Below are 16,266 nucleotides of genomic sequence, written 5' to 3' on the forward strand. Positions count from 1 at the left end.
TGCTAATTACGCTAGGTTCACACCTGCATTCAGCCTTCCGTTCTGTGCTTTCCATCTTCTGCATGCCAGAAGACGGAAAGCACAGACCGGGTCCGGCCATGAGCGGCGGTGAGCGTTTTATGCTCTCCGCCGCGAAACAGTTTTTTTTAAAATCCGGACACAGACTACTGCATGTCCGACTCTGTGTCCGGATTAAAAAACCCGGTTTCGCGGCGGAGAGCATAAAATGCTCACCGCCGCTCACGGCCGGACATCTTTCTCACCCATTCAAATGAATGGGTGAGAAAGACTCCTGCAGGTTTCCGTCTCCTGCTCTGTTTTATGCAGGAAATGGAAACCTTGGACGCAGGTGTGAACGAGCCCTTAGACTGTTGCACGATACATCGTGCACACCTCTCCCTGTTGTTTCCTATGGGAGACTGCTGCTGCTGCTGATGATGACTCAGCTTCCTGTTTGCCTCACACACATAGGAGATAATAGGAGAGAGGAGGCTGCTGATAACTTCCTGTGCTGGCTGAAGGCTCATTAGCATATGAATAAAAACGGACTTATTCACAAACCACTGAGGCAATCTACATACAAAAGGTAGGTGTGGAATAGACTTTCTAAAGCCTATGCAAGCATGTGATTAGTTATAAATGACTTTTCTCAGTGATAGAGCCCTTTAAAACATTAGTGCTTGCACATTGTGCCCTATGAATCTGAGCATGTTCTGGGCTTATCTGTCCCATAAAATAAGACTATGGGAACACATTGCTTTAGTGCACATGCCCAGACTCCAAGTGTCATCCATCCAAAACATATATTCATTTCATAAAGATTGTGGGCAAGGGTGACTTCCATATTGACAGGTTTGTGACCATAAACCCAGGCTACATAATAGCATGCTGTTGGTTGAAGTGTCTCTAAAATAGCTGATAGGTTCCCTTAAAACCATAACCTTTATGAAAATGAATATATGAACATATATATATATATATATATATATATATATATATATATATATATAGTGTGAGAGTGAAGCGTGTGGTCTGGGAAGACAGGTATGTCCCAGCCAGGCACCTAAAGGGTGTTTGGTAAGATCCACCCCAGGGAGGTCAGCTGGGTAATCAAGGCCTTATATTAGTCTGTGTGTGAGGACTGGGAAGTGCGGCACCACACTGACAGAGCTGACCTGTCCAAACTGAATCTACAGAGCAGGTACTGTGCCACCCGTTGTTGTTGCCAAGGTGGGAAACTGGTAGCCAGTCTCCTGTATAGTCAGGGAACAGTTTCCTTATGTTTAAGTTAGTTCTCAGCCGAGAAGGGTTTTATTTTGGTTATTTTGTGCCTTTGAAAAGTCAGTGTATGCACTACAAGTGAATAAAGCCTGAACTTGTGTGCAACCCAGTCTGTGTCCCTGTTTCCTGCACTGCTACCGAGCATCTACTTGAGCGACTCCCCACAATATATATATATATATTTGCTTTTATTTTTTTACTAAATTCCCCCTACTGGTGACTCCAGGCGGCTTCATGTTACTCTATGGAAATATAGAAAGAAGCAATGGATATACAGTTATGTATTAGAGATGAGCGAGTACTGTTCGGATCAGCCGATCCGAACAGCACACATGTATTGAACTGAATGGAAGCACCCGGTATTTCCGCTTTGACGCCGGCCGGCCGCTTAACCCCCCGCGTGCCGGCTATGTCCATTCATTTCAATGCGTACGTGCTGTTCGTATCGGCTGATCCGAACAGTACTCGCTCATCTCTATTATGTATCATAAAAGTTGAGTTCAGACCATTATAAAGACAGATTATAAAAAAAAAGCATTACATTATTTTGGTCTTAAAAGGCAAATGTTCCTTAGGATGCTAGAATGAATATAAAATCAGCTGAGCTGCCACACAGGCCCTCAAAAAGAAATAAGATGTCTTGTTTTATTGTAGTTTTCTATCACAGTCCAGGGACATAAGCAATGTGTGATGTATGGTGAATTACCACATCTAACACAGCATGATATATTAGACAATCTGGCTAATATTCACCAAGTGAGCTTTATTTTTCCATTAAGCCAACATACTGTAATGGATAAATGTCCAACACAACATATCCTAGTATGCACTGCAGCTATAGGAGTGTGTTGCTTTTTCTATTTTACTTACACATTGCCCTAGATTTTGGGAAATAGGTCAAACCAGATTATATAAATTGCGGGAATACCGTAAGAATAAGCCAAAACTGTAATCCCATTTATTGGACACATGAGAAAAATCAGGCACCTGAATCATTGTCCTCTGCTTCAACCTTCATCACGTGCTGTCCAGGCTCTAGGTTTTCGGGAATTGCAGTTTCATACAAGACTTGCTTAAATGTCGGTAACACGTCATTTACATCAGTAACCGTGACGGTAAGAATCTGCGTTGCATAGAGAGCTGGATTTCCATGATCTGTGGCCAAGATGGTTAAAGTATATTGTTCCTGGATCTCACGGTCAACTGTAGCGGATAAGCTGAGCCATCCTGGAGAGTTAAGATTAAGAAAGGTAAATATCACATTATATATACATATATATATATATATATATATATATATATATATATATATATATATTTATATATCGCAAATCCGCAAATTTCTACTGTTTAGTGACCCAATATTTGTTCCCTTTTGTCCGTTGGAACATAACCAGATTTTTTGGAATTTAGTCAATATATTGTGTGTACATTAATGTTCAATAAAATTACTGAATTTGACATGTTGGACATGGATTATGGGAAAACATAAGCTGGAAACCCTCCCCATTCACTATTAGAAAGCGCCAAAACAATCTTCTAAACTCTGCAGGAGATATTTACTAAACAAAATGCACCAGATTTCGCACATGCATTGCACCATATGTATCATGCCCAATCACAGCCCTCTGCGGTGACCCTGGGTACATGACATCATTAAGACAGTGCCAGAGGCCACAAGGAGAAAGGTGCGGGAGTATAAATGTTTTTTCTTCACCTCTACTGGATCTTCACCTATTATGTTCTGGGATCTGAAGTGACCCAGGAGTATAATAAATTACTACAATGCGTATTGCGAAGGCCAGTTTAGCTAGTCCTAAAAAAATTACCAATTTTTTTTTTGTTTAACGAAACTGAACAATTTGGGTCAAACACGAATTGTAATACTGTGCTCCAAAATTTGTCTGGTATAAAGTTAGCCCAAAATCTAATAATGCAACCAGTTTTTTAAACCGCATTAGACACTATGATAAGTTTGGCACAGTTTAACACTGTCTGGTCTAAGTTTACACAGCCTAACTTTTTGACGGTATTAGTAAATCTGCCTCTGTGTGCCATTGGGTTTTAGTTTTGGAAGAGATGTAAAACCTACCATTATTCTAAGACTGTTTTACCAATACTATTCATCTCAGTTAGCCTTTCTAGTATATTGGAAAACAAGAAAAGCATAGTTAAGCCAAGCCTAACTTGAATGTAATATTGGAAGATAAAATTTCCAACTTTGAGTTTGTCCTGAGAATTGAGTATTGTATGAAGTAGATGAAGATGAGCTTCAGTACTGCATACAAAGGGTGAATAAATATGGTGGGGTTTTTGGAAGAAGGCAGCCAGGCTCTTATAACTCTGAACAACCTTTTATACTTTATGGGCCTCCATACTATAGCTCGGTCTAAATCTTGCCTAAGTGAAAGTTAAAGGGGTTGTCCAGTTATGAAAACATATTTTTGTATGTGTTAAACATAGATCAATATAACATTTACTAATAAACCTGAATTGACAATAATGTTCTGATCTCCCACTGTCAGTCCCAGTCCTATGTCCTGGAACTGCCACTTCCAGCTTATGTGTGACACTCGAGTGGTTCTTATCTGGGCATACGACCAGTGCTGTGTACATGAATGGTCTGGCCAACTGGTTCTTCTCATTTTGGGTCTATGACACATGACAAAGAAGGGGACAGATCTTGCTTCTGGAATGAGCCAGTCAGTCTGCCTCCTTCAGACACACAGCACTAGTCATGTACTCACACGGGAAACACTTTCCTTTATGGAGCAGCAGTCAGAAATACGTGTTTCACGAAACGTGACTTGTGCTGACAGCAGGATATTCTGGCACCTTTGTTAATTACATTTTATTATTAAATGATATATAAAAATAATTTGCATATAAAGATTATATTCTCTAACTTGCCAACCCCTTTACAATAAATACCTATCAAAACATTTTTTAGAACTTATTATAGGTGAAATTATATATATTGCATTATATACATAGGCATTCATTTTAAAGGGGCTCTATCAGCAAAATCATGCTGATAGAGCCCCACATATGCGTGCATAGCCTTTCAAAAGGCTATTCAGGCACCGTAAAAGTTATATTAATCTACCCCCCGTTTTAAAATAAAACCCTAAAAAATAATATGATCTAATTACGCATCGTGCACGGTGGGCGGGCATTCAGGGTGTGTCTTCTTCTTAAGTAGATCATATTATTTTTTAGGGTTTTATTTTAAAACGGGGGGGGGGGGGGTAGTTTAATATAACATTTACGGTGCCTGAATAGCCTTTTTAAAGGCTATTTACGCATATGTGGGGCTCTATCAGCATGATTTTGCTGATAGAGCCCCTTTAAGAACCAAAAAATAGAGCAGACTTTACTGAGAGCACAATAATGCGACAAATGTGATAAAACCTTGCCATGCACACACCATCTATTATCATTATTTGATTAAAATACAGCATTCCCATAAATTACAAGCAGATGTGTTGGGTATCATCATAGCCAAGCCTAGGTTTTGGCAGCTGTACGATCAGTTAGAAGTGGGAACATGGATCATCTTAAAAACTGTCTTCAGAAACACATTTTCCTATTCCAAGTACCAAGTTGCGAAAGTATCTACTGCCATATTTGATTCCAAAGAAAATTGTGTCTCTTGAAAAATTAAGTATAATACCTGTTGTTTCATCCAGCAAAAAAACCTTCTTCGAATTTCCATCCTTGATGTGAAATGTTATTTTTCCATTCTTTCCCTCATCCGCATCCTCAGCCACTACTCGATGTATGAGCGAGCCAATTTCTGTGTCCTCCATTACAGAAGCAGCAGGCGGTGATAGGAAACTTGGACGGTTGTCGTTGACGTCTTGAATGATAATCTGAGCTGTCAGTGAGCAGTGTCGGCGCTGTGTAATGTTAGTTGCCTGGTCTGTTGCAATCACTGTCAGAATAAATGACTCTTCTGTTTCTCTATCCAGAACCTGGTTTGTAGTCAAGATTCCATCCCATTCGTGAATAACAAAAGGATTTTCTTTCGTTCCTTCTGAGTTTAAAGAATATTTAATTTTGCTATTTGCTATGTTGCCATCTCCATCTTTTGCCTTAAATGTATACAATATAGTTCCAACAGGGACATTCTCTGCAATCCCTATAACTACAATGTGGTCAGGAAAAACAGGATAATGGTCATTTTGGTCTTCAACGTCAACCTTTAAGATGACAGAGTGGTTTTGAGGAGGTACCTTGTTATGATCTTGTATGCTAACATATAAGATATATTGACTATTCATTTCATAATCTATTGGTCTGGCCAGAAATATATCTCCACTGGAACTGTCAATGGCAAAATGCCTGCTGTGGTCTTCTTCAGAAAGACGATATCTGAGCTTAGAATTTGGCAACAATTTTTCTTCGTGGAACTTCACTGAGCCAATCATTTCAGTAGGTTTCACAGTTTCTGGAATTTTTATTGTCTTGACTTCAATTAGATCTTTAGATTTTTCTGTGGATGTTGAAATAACCTAAAACATATGATTTATAGTTTAGTTTCAGGATTTAAAGTGACACTACATGTTTCAGTGACCCTGTCTGCATGAGGTGTCTCAAACCTTATGTTTGGACAAATTTGGTTAAGGATATTAATTTTATAAGAAAAAAATCTGATCCAACATTGTAGCAAAACTAGCAACATCACAAACATGGGGTGGTCACACACAGACACATACAGAAATTTGTGAGAGTTTTGTATAATCATGTTCTCTTAAAAATTTAGTTATCTTGCAACACATCTTTGGTTGCTTGAAGAAGAAGGGTTAAAAAGAATACATCTGTATCCATATAAAGAGTTGCAGTACTCCAGTGCCATGCTATACAGAGTCTATTACACCTGAATAAGAGCTGAGTTGCATCTTGTTCAACCCAGGGCAGTGGCCTCCAACACCTAGAGGCAGCCAGATCAGCTGACCGGTGTGGGGTCTGGGTATCAGACCTGACCCAATCAGATGCTGGTGATATATTCTGTGGATAAGTTATCAGTATAAAAGACCATAGATGTGGTAAGGAAAAGCCCTATAAAGACCTCTCCTAAATTTAGGTCATTCATTTTTAGTCCTCTGTAACCCCAAAGTAAAGAGTGGCAACAAAGGGCATAACCACGTATTGTGGACATTTCTTTAAAGCAGCGTCCTGACTTATTTTTTATGATGTAAAAACACTGTTGAGGGGGTCAAAACCTTAAAAAGACATTACGTCTCTCTGATCCTGTATTCCCAGAGGGTCTGGTCTATTGTTTACATGCCCCCCAGTTGAAGTCCGTATTGATGTCCTGTTTGTGCTAGGTGCATCCAATCACAGAGCTACATGGTGCCCGCTTTACAAAATGCACATGAATGTGTGACATGCCACTTGTGAAGAGGTCACAGCTGAGGCCTGAGCTTGGCTCCAGCAGTCACCTCGCACAATCAGGACGTCACTGCTGATGACATTTGGAGGGTCTGTAAACCGAAGACTGGACCTGCCAGAGAACAGAGGACCGGGAAGAGGAAGGTAATGGTTTTTATGTTGTTGGCCCAGTCAGCAGTACGACTACATCCTTCAGATAAGACATTCCATTAATCTCGCCGGGGCCTGTGTCCTGCTTCATTTCACTTGTTGCAATGCTCCAGGTAAACTGAACTGAACACGTGTTATTGTATTCCCCTATCTTACAGCCGTGAATAGGTGTTACTGTATTCCCCTACATTACAACTGATAGCAGGGGATCCTGGCAGCTCTCAGTGATCAGCAGAGTACTCTCTATGGCATCCTCAGCCATCTTCAAACCTATCTTTTTACATTTTAGTTGAGTTTACAATGACTTGGAGTTGTCTTGGAGCCGTAGGCATGCATTTGCATAGTAACATTTATAGAATTTTTTAAATTTCATTTATTGATATTTGAAGGTTGTAATACTAACTCAGCAATATGTGCTAAAATGTACAGCTTCACATTGAGATTGTTTTCTTGGGAAAAGGTCTGTATCCTGTGGTTCTGAGGCAACATGAAGAATCAAAGCTGTCAGCTAAGAGTCAATTCCAATGGCAAACCAAGGTCAGTTCATTGTAAAAATACAGACATGGCAGGGAACAGGCATTTTTCTGAATGCTATGCTATCAGACAGCAGGTTGACAAGGTACAGTGAAAAATCTTTTGCTATCTATAGTTATTTGAATTTATTGTATATATTTCTGCAAAATACAGTGATTACATAATTTACTATGTGTATATTGGAGGCCGCTGTGCAGGCCTCCAATGGTGCTGTGTAGGGAAAAACTGTGAAGGAGACACAACACTTAAAGGGAGTCTATCTCCTTTCCCAACTTTCGCCACCAAGGTACAGAAGAGCACATTGCAGTGATAACCTTCTTACTTGTGTCATGTAAGTCATTTTTGTAGATTTGAAGAAAAATAATGTTGAATGTTGTTTTTCTCTAAAACTACAAAAGTGAGATACATAGCATAGGTATGTTGTTTATCACTGTAATGGGGTGGTGGCAGATGAATATACTTGGGAAGATGGCAGACTCTCTTTGTTCTATGACTCTGCCACTCCTTTAAATAGAGTTGCTGCTCCTTCATTCTCAGGGTACTGCAGGTGGAGTACCTGCCTGTTGGACCCTCACCATTCAGTGAAGGTATATTTAGGTCAAATACTATTATGTTACAGATGGAAACAAAACATTACATGTTTAGGCCCCGCCGTAATTAAATGTGCCACAGGATACCAAAAAGAAATTTGATTTCAACAACTTCTTTTTGGTGTGTTTTTGTCACTGAGTGTATGTTCCCATCTCTATTTATCAGGCTAAGTTACTTCTTACATAGAGTCTGCTGTTAGAGATGAGAGGAAAGGCAGCCTGAAAAGTAGTGAAAAAGACCTATTTCTAATAGCTGTGCTTGATATCAATAGTTGTGGGTGCTGCTGCGGTATCTGCTGCTGCTGCTGTGGTTATCAAGAATACAGTGAGTGAGTAGCATAGCTTGAGGAAACAGCTGATCTGCAGGGGTCCTGACAGTTTAAGAAAGTCTTGGGGTGTAACACCGAAGGCCCCTGCTGATCAGCTGTTTGATCATGGTACCATGGTACTTTTGCATGCGCCATGATCCTTTCCCTATTTACATCACTTTGTTTTATAATGACTGTGCGATGAATAACATGCTATATAATGCTGTATAATATGCTCCCTACAGTGCCCCCTCTCAGTATACTGATTCCGAGTGGACCCACACATTATGATATGCTACATACATTGGCCCCACACAGTACAATATGCTCCACAGAGCCCCCCAGTATAAAGCCCCACAGTGGCACCACATAGTATAATATGTTTCCAAGAGCCCCCCTTGAGCCACTTCAGGTGAAACCACGAAATTCGTTTCAACAAGGTTTGGCCCGTAAGTGCCCTCAAGAGGATGCTGAGGATCGTTGGAAACCTAGTAGATTGGAATATAAGCGTTTGTTATTTTTATTCACCTCCTCTGGACAGGCTACTATTGGAAAGGGACCAGGCAGCATATACATAATGTTGGGCCTTTTTCCATTAACTAGATATACACCAATGATAAACCAGGATTTTCCCAACCACTATGGGGCCATCTTCAGCGGGTCCCATATCTCTGCAGGTCCAGTTGCAGTCATGTCCTCTGCAATGACGATCATTATGCCACTGGGCCTGACACTTTATGCTCCCACATTATAAATCCCTCCAATTGTGCCTATACTATACAGTCCCATCCAGTTGTTGCCACAGTATCCAGTCTCCCCTCCAACAGACCCCACAGTATACAGCTCCCCCTCAAGTTGTCCCCACAGTATAAAGCTCTGCCTCCAGTTTCCATCACAATAGCTCGAAGAAAGAAAAAAAAAAATACTCACCCCACCCTGTCGCCCTGCTGTTCTTCTATTATAAAGTTCAATGTACTCTCCTTTATTGGGAAATTAGTGTTCCATTTATTAATGTGTCATCAATAGAAGCCAGGCATTAAGAATTCAGAAAGTATAGGAGAATACTGCTTGCAATTGGACGCTTCAGGTCAAACAGGTCTTCCTTAGCATATATATAGGTCAAAAAATACATGCCTCAGCTTCTAGAGCCGTGCCCCTGCATTTTCTGACTGACTCCCAGAGGCTTCATGGTGCCGGAGGTGCCATGTATGTGACATCACAACATTGTGTCTCTGCTTCCAAGACACTGGGAGCGGAGACAGTGTTCAAATGGTAAAGGAGGGGGCAGATGGCTCCCTGCTTCACTATGCCATTAAACTCATCTGTGTCCTCTGGTTGGAGATGATTTGAAGCCGGAACATACCTTCCACCAATTGGAACAGTGAGACGGGAATCAGTATATGAGGCTCCCCCACTGAGGTATGCCATTAGTAATAACAGTAGCCACCACACAAGGGCCTACAAATGTCCAGGGATCAATGTTAACTGAGGACGGGGATAGCTGTAGCATTTTGCTGAACAGACTGCCAGGGGCAGGGGTGTGGGCAAGCAAGTGGGAATATATGTGTGTGCACTGAATAAGTGTTTGCCGAACACACATTGTTTGTAGTGTTTGGGCTTATGAGCATCATGAACAGATTTGCATGGAGAAGGGAGAGTCAGTGGGTGGACATTGACTGCCAAAGCCAATAAATGGGGAAGAATACAGTAAAATAAGAGGAAGAATATGGCAAAAGACAGCAGATCAGAAGAACAATGGCAGAATACAGCTGAAAAGTAGAACAAAGGCAGAATACAGGTGAAATGAAGTATAGCAGCAGAATAGAGACAGAATACACATGTTGTCTTTAAGTTTACAGGGTTTTTTTTCCGAATGGGGCTAAATATAGTAGAGGGGAACGTTTGCTCTGTCCTATACAAGATGTACTAATCTACAAATATACCACATTACATGTGTGCCACTTAGCTAATATTTAAAAGAAATAGAATTCCAGGACAGATATATACGTACTTTATGTTCCCTTTAGGACTCTTCTGTTTTAACTGATACTGACAAGCAATGCTTGCTTGACTGGCTTGCTATATTTTAACATGTTCACCATTTATACTCATGCTTACTTATTTACCTGAATGTTAACTATGACATATTCCTCCAAAGACGGGACGCCTTGATCACTTGCCGTAACTGTTAACTGATAGTGGGATCTTAGATTTACTGATAGTGTTTGGCTTGTCCATATTTCCCCACTACTAATGTTAATAAAGAAGTGATCCAGGTCATCATCTGTAGGGGTAAATATAGTAGGAATAAGAACAATATCATTAGAAATGCATTCTTTCTAAATATTCAGTATGACCACCATGTAATAATACATTTCCTATACAGCACCCACTGGGGGTAACACCTGGCTGGATGCAGCTTCACACATTGGCCATTTCACAGTCCATTTGATTCGGCAGGCATTTTATCGCTATATGTACAACCACTAGGACCCCAAGCAAACCCGACAAAAGGGTATCTGAGGCCCTTATTTGAAAGGAGTGAATGGTGGTTCCTTTGATCGCTCCATTTCTATACAAATACAAGGGTGAACCTCATTCACTAAACTACCTTGTAATTTGGAAGAAAATAATTTTGATTATGATGACATGTATATAATACGGTATTATTTTAACTAACACTAAGTGTGCACACACACGAGGGATTGTTCACATATTTCTTTATATTATTTATTCTTAATAAACGTTAAGTTTTCCATCAAATTAGGATCTATTCTAAGTTGTAGCTTTGCATAGAACAATAAAGTCAGTTTATATAATCTACATCTTTATATTCTCCTTTGGCAAATTTATTTCACAACTCATAGCACATGTGTAGAACATTATACCCCCTAACTTTCTGGACTGGGAAAGAGCCAGACTTATTGTATACTGTGGTCAAAGTTTATTCTTTCTTTTCATCTTTGCATATTTATATGGTTGGATAGATTTGTTAAAATATCAGTAAAAACAATATCTAAATATAGACATTTTTAGGTCTAAAATGCACCATATAATGACCTATTATGTAGATTATGTCTATTATAATGATAAGGACCACGGAGATAGTTTCTGCAACAATGTGGTTAAGTTTATCAATGCACATCTACTTTCAAGGTCATATGGAGGACACTCAAGAAGCAAATAAGGACAGAGGGACTTCGGTCAAAAATAAAGAACGTCCTTCCAAACGAGGGACACTTGGGAGATGTTCTACATTTATCACAATTTCTCAATAATACATTACTAAACATAAAGGAATAATGTTTAGCTATTACCTGAGGACATTGAGTACACGACTGTCCCATTATTAGCAGCATCAGGATCCTTCGCATAAACAGCAGCCACAAACATATGTCCAGGCTGGCCATCTGGAACCTGAGCATAAAGATAGTAAATTATAATGTAGCCAAACATAAAGCAATGCATATAGTTACACACTACTGGGTACCAAAAAACAATGGTACTAGTATATCACATGGAGAGACTATACCTGGTAATAATCCCAGCATCATTGCAAAACAAAGGCCTCTTGGAAGGTCAAGCATGATGCTAAAGGGAGCAGCCTTTATGGTGCCATATCACTGACATTCTGTCTTCCTAATTACATCAGGGAAGACAGGCTTGCACATTCCAGTGAGCGCCCTCTATTGGTTTGCAACACTGAGGCAGCAGCTGACTTCCTAATTACATCATGGAAGACAGATTGCCTATTCTTCCCATGGTCCCTTGCAAAGTGGAGTGCTAAAGGCTTAATAAGCCTCCACACACCTATATGGTGGTCTCTCCCTAAGGAGTGACAATATCCCCTTAACCCTGTCTAAGCCTCTCACCTCTACCAGGTTAGTCTTCTTTACACCAGGCTGATGAGATGCAATAACATTGAAATGGCCATCCTTGGTTGAGAGACTATACCTGGTAATAATCCCAGCATCATTGCAAAACAAAGGCCTCTTGGAAGGTCGAGCATGATGTTAAAGGGAGCAAACCTTTATTGGGTTATTTCACTGAAATCCTGTCTTCCTAACTACATCAGGGAAGACAGGCTTGCACATTCCAGTGAGCACCCTCTATTGGTTTGCAACACTGAGGCACCTGACTTCCTAATTACATCATGGAAGACAGATTTGCATATTCTTCCCATGGTTTGTAGTAGTTTTGCATATTTCTGTTTCTTTGTTTGTACCTATACATGTAGCCATCTTCAAGTTTAATCTGATAACTTGCTGCGCCATGAACTCACAACACAAGCCAATGAAAATAATGGAAAAAGTCATGTTAAAGTGACACGTAAGTATTGACTTAATGCAATAAAAGTCAAGTTAAACTTGATATAGAAACTGCTTTATTTAAGAATAGTGGCAAAGAAACCCAGTCACCCGCCAGGCCGCCACAATTCGGCAGCAAGGATGATACAAATATGTTGTTATACATCACTTTTGTCCTGTAGGTGGCAGCATATTAACAGCTAATAATACAGACTGTACAGTTAATACAACATCTCAAGAGCTTGCTTATATTTATTACTTTCATAGAAATATATCACTATTCACTAAAGGTATCCAAGTTTTTTATTTACAATTGTATAAAAGCTTGATTCCTCCTACTCCACCATATCCTAGAATAAATAATATGCTTGTCTATACAGAAGTAAATTTCATGCAGATGAGTTCAAGGCTGATTAGTGCAAGCAGATATTATAACCACTAGATGGCAGTCTCATTCACTGAATAAAAGTTTTGCAACTACTGACAAACCTTTATCTGCAGCGGTTTTCCTGATGGTAACTGGGGAAAGAATGGCTTGTTGTCATTCAGGTCAATGACTGTGATGTAAACTGCAGCTGTGGCATTACGGCGTGGCGTGCCATGGTCAGTCACCAATACAGTGAGGCTATGATGCGCTTTATGTTCACGATCTAAGGCTTCAGAATTTTGCAGTTCCCCTGTGTAAAATAGAGGAAGCAGAAAATGTAATAAGACAATAGAACCGTCTGTTCTTATATCATCATCTAAAAGACTTCACTCCTCCATTAATCTGGAGACAATATAATAATTTTATTCAGTCTGTGAATATCAAGCTTTGTTCTTCAAGAAACCTTCATTTAGGCCATAATAAGATTCCCAAGCAACCCGTTCAATCTACATACACCATATGTCCTTCCATCAAAAGGACACCTTCACTTACACTTTACTTGTAAATGCTTTGCATCGGGGGAGCAACAAAAAAAATGTGATGCCCTATGTAAATAAGACGGATTGTGCCATCCATGGCATAGGGGCCATTTAACATTAAAGCAATTGCATTATTGGTGGTGAAGAGGTTATGGAGGCTTCTGCTTTGTCAGACAGTGGTCTACAACTAATCTGGCAGGAGATCCTTGTATATGGAAGGCCAGGAACAGATGTACAGCCAACAACACATATGTACAGTCAGGGAGAGGATTATACACCATACTGGCCTACTCCGGCGAGGTTACATCAGGTAGATCACAAGAAGAAGTAAGATAATGGATTAACATATGCCTATTATTTACCTACTATCCGCAGCTTTAATGTGTTAACCCCTTATGGCCTGAAAAGACCTTAATGACCAGGCACAATTCAGCACATTCTGCATGTTGATAGCAAGAAAACAAGAGAATGTTGTAACAGCAACTCGTTCTATTTTGAATAGCCCTGTATCTAAGAGGGGGCTCTGCTGTGTAACTTGGGAAAACTGATCTCCATAAACTGCTGGGCAGAGCTCCCTCACTAATGTGGGGCTATTCAAAATCGAAAAAGAGTCCAGTCTGCCAGCATCTTGAAAATCAATGGAAAATGTCCTTTTATCAGAAATAGCAATATACTACATATCGATCTACACAGGGATCTTTCTCAAGTACCTTTAATTGAAAATATTTTTTTCATATTTTTAATTTGCCATTTGCTGGGAGATTTCAGCTCTGAAGACTGCTGCAGAATTGAACTTTGACTAGAACAAAGGTTACAACTTTAGGCTAAAGCCCCATGTTGCAGAAATGCAGCATTTTTTGTTGCAGGGTTTTTGAGCCAAACCCAGGAATGGATTTAACAGAAGAGAAAAGTCTCAGAGCTTCCTTTACATTTTCCATTCTTCACACCCCATGTCTGCTTGACACCACCCCTGTGACAGCACAGAGACCAAATTGCATATAAGGCACCACAGCTAACAGCATTGATTGCTCAGGAATGGTGGGAGCTAGAGAAAAAAATTCCAGTACCTATTAATTGATGTAAAGTTGGACATGTTGGAGGAGGTCGAAGGTCCTCTTTAAGCAACCAGCACAGTTTAATAAAAAGGAACACATAGGTAGTGTTTGCCTCTAACAGTTTCCCGATGTATACAGCTGCTGAAAACTTACAACACAGTGACAGCAGGATTGATGGCCGCTATTTGGGACCACTGTCACCGGATGACTAACCGAGGACTTGGGATTTAGAATATATAATGGAGTAGCTGCTTAAGATCCAGCACAAAACATGAGAAAACACATGCTGACCATTATAAGGAACTTCCCTCTAAATGGACATATTACCATACTTATAAGAAGTCACGCTTTAGTATGGAGGTTCTTTCCTAACTAGAACAATGGTCATATGAATTGTAAACCTATCACTTAGCATAAGGCAAACACAAGGACATAATACAGGTTTCCATAAAGTAATAGACAGTAAGTAATAGTAATATTGGTAGTAATAGTTATATAAGTGAAATAGTAAAACTAGATGTAATATTGGTGATTGTCCTTGTGCTCCTCCACATTACATGAAGATACCTGTATAACATTACCTGTCTTGGAGTTGATATGGAAGTAGTTTTCCTCAGATAGCAGAAAGTATGACAGCTGTCCATTCCTCCCAGAGTCCCCATCCAGTGCCCGGATTGTCCCCACCACACCATGAGGGGTCGGGCTTTCAGGAACAGTAAAGAAATAGGTGTGCTGATTGAAAATTGGGTAATTGTCATTTACATCCAAAATCTTCACAATGACAGAAGTAGTCGCAGTCTGGTCCTCAAACTGATCCATGCTTCTTGCCACTACAATCAGATTGTATATATTCATCTTCTCGTAATCCAAAGACCGACATAGGAAAATCCATCCTGTATTCCGATTGATTCCAAATGTAACTGAATCCGTAACTGAATCAGGGAGTAAGGAGTAGATTATTCTTGTCTGTTGGCTTTGAGTTCCATCAAAGTAGGCTTTCATCTGAATGATTCTAGAATTTATAGTAAAATCTTCATTGATTTCAACTTGATGCACCAAATTTCCAAAAGTCAAAGCATTACCAAGATTGTTCTTTGTGACACTTATAGTTAATGTCAGCAGGGAACTCAAGGGAGGATGTCCGTTATCTTCAGCCATTATTAGGAGAATATGTTCACAGACCATTGTCAATGTTGTATTTAGATATAAGATTCCCAGGCTAGGGTCAATGGTGAACATGTCTTGCTTTTCACTAGCAATGCTGTAAGTAATCAATCCATTATAGCCATCATCCATATCTTCTGCTTGAGCAACATACAGCGCACTGCCAGGAAGAGTTGTCTGAGGTAAGCTTATTCTTTCATTCACCCTTAAAAAAACAGGTGGGTTGTCATTCACGTCAGTTATTGTAATGTTGACCTGTGTACTGCTGAAGACTGGAGAATTGCCTAGCTGAGACTGGACAGTAAGAAGAATAACGGGCTGAGATTCGTAATCCAATGGCTTTCTTGTTGTAATGATACCAAACTGAGAATGTATGGAGAACATCTGAAGCGGATCACCCGACAGTATTCTGTATGATATGGGATCGATGGAATCTAAACAAAACAATATAAAGGGAAAGAATAATGTTATTAAAGTGGAACCATACATATGTTAAAACTACAAGTCATCCAACATACAAGCAAATAATCAGGATAGGCTAATACGTATCACCCCTAGAAGATCAGATCAAGAAATA

The 16,266-nt window shown here is 39.8% G+C and overlaps 1 protein-coding gene across 1 annotated transcript in view; it reads right to left on the minus strand.

Annotated features, from left to right (window-relative positions):
• Positions 1-16,266, minus strand: part of DCHS2 (dachsous cadherin-related 2) — a 198,875-nt gene that overhangs the window by 33,550 nt on the left and 149,059 nt on the right. The window contains exons 5-10 of the mRNA XM_075287847.1: positions 15,107-16,123; positions 13,054-13,241; positions 11,575-11,674; positions 10,384-10,541; positions 4,955-5,795; positions 2,269-2,508 (exon numbers count right to left, since the gene is read on the minus strand). Of these exons, the coding sequence (XP_075143948.1) occupies positions 2,269-2,508; positions 4,955-5,795; positions 10,384-10,541; positions 11,575-11,674; positions 13,054-13,241; positions 15,107-16,123 (2,544 nt within the window). The remainder of the gene's footprint in view (positions 1-2,268; positions 2,509-4,954; positions 5,796-10,383; positions 10,542-11,574; positions 11,675-13,053; positions 13,242-15,106; positions 16,124-16,266) is intronic.

This window comes from Leptodactylus fuscus, chromosome 1 (genome assembly GCF_031893055.1).
Source record: "Leptodactylus fuscus isolate aLepFus1 chromosome 1, aLepFus1.hap2, whole genome shotgun sequence".
In the NCBI taxonomy this organism is placed as follows: Eukaryota; Metazoa; Chordata; class Amphibia; order Anura; family Leptodactylidae; genus Leptodactylus; species Leptodactylus fuscus.